The sequence below is a fragment of the Austrofundulus limnaeus genome, unplaced genomic scaffold (genome assembly GCF_001266775.1).
Source record: "Austrofundulus limnaeus strain Quisiro unplaced genomic scaffold, Austrofundulus_limnaeus-1.0 Scaffold263, whole genome shotgun sequence".
Lineage (NCBI taxonomy): Eukaryota > Metazoa > Chordata > Actinopteri > Cyprinodontiformes > Rivulidae > Austrofundulus > Austrofundulus limnaeus.
In genome coordinates this window covers 97791-101958 of record NW_013952665.1, presented here as the reverse complement: position 1 = coordinate 101958, position 4168 = coordinate 97791, and the positions used below count along the sequence as shown (strand labels likewise).

The 4168-nt window shown below is 39.5% G+C and overlaps 1 protein-coding gene across 1 annotated transcript in view; it reads left to right on the top strand.

Moving 5' to 3' along the window:
• The window catches only part of lrba (LPS-responsive vesicle trafficking, beach and anchor containing), a 121318-nt gene extending 118070 nt beyond the window's left edge, over positions 1-3248 (top strand). The window contains exon 38 of the mRNA XM_014020673.1: positions 3037-3248. Within this exon, the coding sequence (XP_013876127.1) occupies positions 3037-3200 (164 nt within the window). The 3' untranslated portion in view covers positions 3201-3248. The remainder of the gene's footprint in view (positions 1-3036) is intronic.
• The last annotated feature ends 920 nt before the right edge of the window (positions 3249-4168 follow it).

Below are 4168 nucleotides of genomic sequence, written 5' to 3'. Positions count from 1 at the left end.
GTTCCCACCATATCGGACACGAGTATGCTCACCAAAACCAGTAGCTCCAGTTTGATCCTCAACTGAAAAACGGCACGGCTGATATTGATCCAAATAGGCAACAGGGAAGCTGGTACGCCTCACTTGTTAGATTAGTCGCTCCGTCCCAGCTCCCACCGCCACGCTTCCAGGCCGGCAAGTCCACCCCAGGCGCTCTGTCCAAATACGAGGGACAATCTGAGGGCCGAGGGACTCCATCCACACCTGCCACTCCACCGAGACACGCCGCAACAGCAGCAAGCCGGAGAAACCAGCCCAACCGGCAAGGTAGACGATATTTACCAAAGTTAGGATAACTTGTGGTCGATGCTTGTTTACACGTCATAGGACGCTTGTGTGCTGTTGTTTTTCAAAAACGATGTCCGTCATTTTATTCAGAATCATTTGAGCTGATGTGCTGTATGGATTCATCTGTGACAGAAAAAAAATCAAGCTCCTGTAAACAATATTTAATCTCAAAGTCAAATTTGTTGAAGGGTAAAAGAAAGAAAGAAAGAAAGAAAGAAAGAAATAGCCAGCAGCCAGTTGAGACAGTGCTACTTTATAAGGTTGCACAGCCTGGCTAACTATGGGAATATATCATTAAAATAACTCCCTGATGTTGAAGCCTGACGGCATCTATTTTCTGATGTAACCTTTCTTCTTGTTTTAGTCGACCCGACATTTGTTGCGGAAGTACTGCTTGAGAGAAGAACGCCGGATTGAGTTTTTACACGGAGCACAAAGGTCATATTTGGCTGTAATATATTCATCAGATGCAGGGAGGGAGAAGATGCAGTTTCATTCTCAAAGGAAATATTCAGTATCAAGACCAAGTCTGAATGCAGCCTTATATTCTGGGTACTTGCTTCGAACGAGACCCCAAAAAATATTTGACTTTACCATTTCAGGATAAGTTTAATGAAACCAGCACAGATCGTAGACAAAGTGTAGGAAATGTCCATCTCTGTGTTTTTAAAGATGGAGAAAACAGTTATTGTTCAAGCGGTGCCAGATTTCCACAGGAAAGCGTATATAGGCTCTAAGTAGGCTGCTACGTATTTACGGCGGGAAAGAACCATCTTTTCTACGGATTGATTCGGTCTGGTAGGGGGCTCGTGTACCAGAGGTGGCAAAGTAAATACCTGAAGACTAATGTCTCTGTTCTAGAAATCAATACTCGCCTCATGACCACACTCCTGGCTGCGCTCCCGTTAAAAGCAAATTTGTTAATTCTGACAATTTAATTGCTGTGACCATGCATGCCTTGAGTTGTATAAGCAGGGAGTTGAGCTTCTTGGTTGGGATGGGGGGCAGGGGGGCCGTCCTGGAAAAAAAAGGCAACCTGTTGGGATTCCTCCATGTTTTTTTCTCTTTCTTTGACGAGCATTAAACATTTCTTTACGTGTTTTTATTTGTCGTTCATTGAGTGCATTGAAGTGTAACTGAAAGAAATTATTGTCAAGTTAAAAAAAAGCACGAATTGAAGTTTTGCGTTGTTTCTTTAATTAGTATCTCTGTTTATTTTTTAGCTACTGTATTTTTTTTTATTAGCGCTGTTTTGAAATGTTTTCTGTCTTTTTTTTTTTCTTTCCTGTGTCTATTACGTCACACTTTGATCACCAAAGTCCTATTGCTAAATGTTTGTACACTAAATCTGAACTACAGTCTCCTGAGCTGGCATGTTTATTATGATTCCTCAGCCCTCCAACGCCACTTCAGTCAGATACACACGTGCAGCTTCGCCAAAACCTCAGGGTTGTCAAATTAAAGAAAAGGAAAAATAAATAAACCATATCTGCTTTAGAAGCGGGGTGAGAAGTTAGCACGTGGCTTGTCTCTCACATCCATATTACTGTAGTATGAAATATCCATCTATAGCTTTTATGTGATATTTGAACTTCATCCTGCTGTTTATTATTTATTGATTTGTGTTTGATTTTATGTGTTGTACAAGTGTCTGGATATACAAGCCTGTTTAAGCCATTTTAAGTTTTTCAGTACGTTTTGTTCGAGTCTTGTTGGTAAAAACAACCTAATATCAACTGTTGTTTGTGCATCAAGTTTTATTTGTACCTCTGTTTTTTTTAAGCTCACCTAAAAAGTCCAGTGCAAATGCAATGGCATGTGGTACGTATTAGGAGAGCTGGTAGTAATTTCACTGCTGCTAACTAAAGAATCCACAAGGGAGGCTTAATTACAGGAAGGCCATTCTAAATATCAGCAAGCCGCATATTTTCCATGACAAGAGATTTTTTTTGGCTCACTCTTGCAGCAGATTCAAAGTGGTGCAGTTGATCTGCCCTCAAGCTCAGGTGATGGCCAAAAATCCTGTGGGTCTGTGTTCGATGATATACTCGACTGAAACATTAGCGCTTTCACTAAAACACAGGATTAGCTGTTTACAAACAGGAAACGACCTTACCGGATAATCTGTGGAGCTTTAACATGCACTACTGGAACTTTTAAATGTTTGCAGATTTTTTTTCTCTTATAATCTGGAGTGGTCTTCTCTACCTGCTAAATCAATGTTCAGCAATAAAAATCTGATTGACTTTCCAAACAGATTCTTATTCCAAAAGTTGTCCAATAAGTTGATGGTAAATCTGCTTCCTAAGTTAATTTCTAACCAAATGGTGACAAAAGTTACAGGTAAAGCTAAGAAAATTCAAAACATGTATGGTTTTAAACTGAGTATTTGAATGTTTTTAAAAACTGCTTTAGGCTGAAGTCCTGAAACTGAACTTAAAATTTTGATTTTGTGTGAGATTATTAACCAGACCAAATTGCATAAAAGACCTTTTGTTGAACTTTTGGAATACCTAAAATATCTTAACACTAAAAAAAAACCAAGGTTGATAACAATCTGCTTCAAATGATGTCTGTATTCCATCTAACTGTGCAGTGCAATAAAGCTAAACCTGTGTGTGTGTGTGCGCACTTTGGTAAAGATAATGTACTTGCAACTTTGCTGTATTCTGCATGGTGTATAAAATAAAGTCCTCCCCCCTCTTCTAGCATCTGAGGAGGATATCCTCAAAGGAAAGCAGTCCATCAAGAGTCAGGCTCTGGGAAATCAGAACTCTGAGAGTGAGACGTCATTGGACGGAGACGATGACACTCTGTCCTCTTTAGAGGAGAAGGACCTGGACAACCTAACAGGTAAAAAAATAAATAAATAAAAATAAAAAATAAAGCAGCTTCTTTACCTGCCTAAGAGTCATTCTCACCACTGCCCATTTTGATCCAGCAGTTCAGCTTTAATAAAAGACAGCATCACTTTTTAAAAATGTAAATTATTAATTTATGCAAAAATAAAATTTGTCTGTCCAGTCTTTTCTCTTTCAGTGACTGATTAGAAACTTGTCTAGCTATGATTGCATTTTTTTCTTCAGCTTTTCGTAAAGTTGTTAGAATAAGATTCCCTTTAACAAAATGTTTAATCATTTTTTTCCTGTGGGAAAAATTAATAAGTGTATTATTGAACTTATCACTTATTCATTGTGCTGTATGGCCTGCTTCAAAACTCACTGAACTCAATATAAATTCAATAGTTTTTAGTCTTTTTCAGAATAAAATTAAACACATCTTTAAATAAACGTAAATCTTCCCTCTCTGCTCGAGTTTATTAATATAAGACTGCAACAAAAGATTACATTTAACCATATTTTACCAGCCCTTTTTATGCCTTTCTTAGGCTAATTTGATGTAATATAGTTCCTTAATCGGATTGCGTTATAATCCGCATTTTCTGTGCAGAAACGCAACAGATGAAGTTGTCGGGAAGGGGATTATAGCGCTTATTAAAACGTCCAAAAATAGACTTAAATGTTGCGTAATGTCTATTAAAGTAAGAGGAAAATGCGTAAAAGTTGTAGAGAGGTTCATCTCAAACAGCTGTCTGCAAGTGTGAAGAAACAGAACGTGTCAGGATTCCCTGCTTGAGTCGAGGCAGAGGGGTGAATATTTCTCCGCTTCATCCGCCTGAGAGAGCCGGAGCTGGGGGGGGAATTAAGGCCTCAGCTCGGCGGCTGCAGCAGCGCGTTTCCCCGCAGCACGAGCCTCTGCAGCCGGGGCAGAACAGCTCCGGCAGCTCCTGAGCCCCGGCCGCTCACTAAATGTAGATTGATGACAGGTGAAACCGCTACCC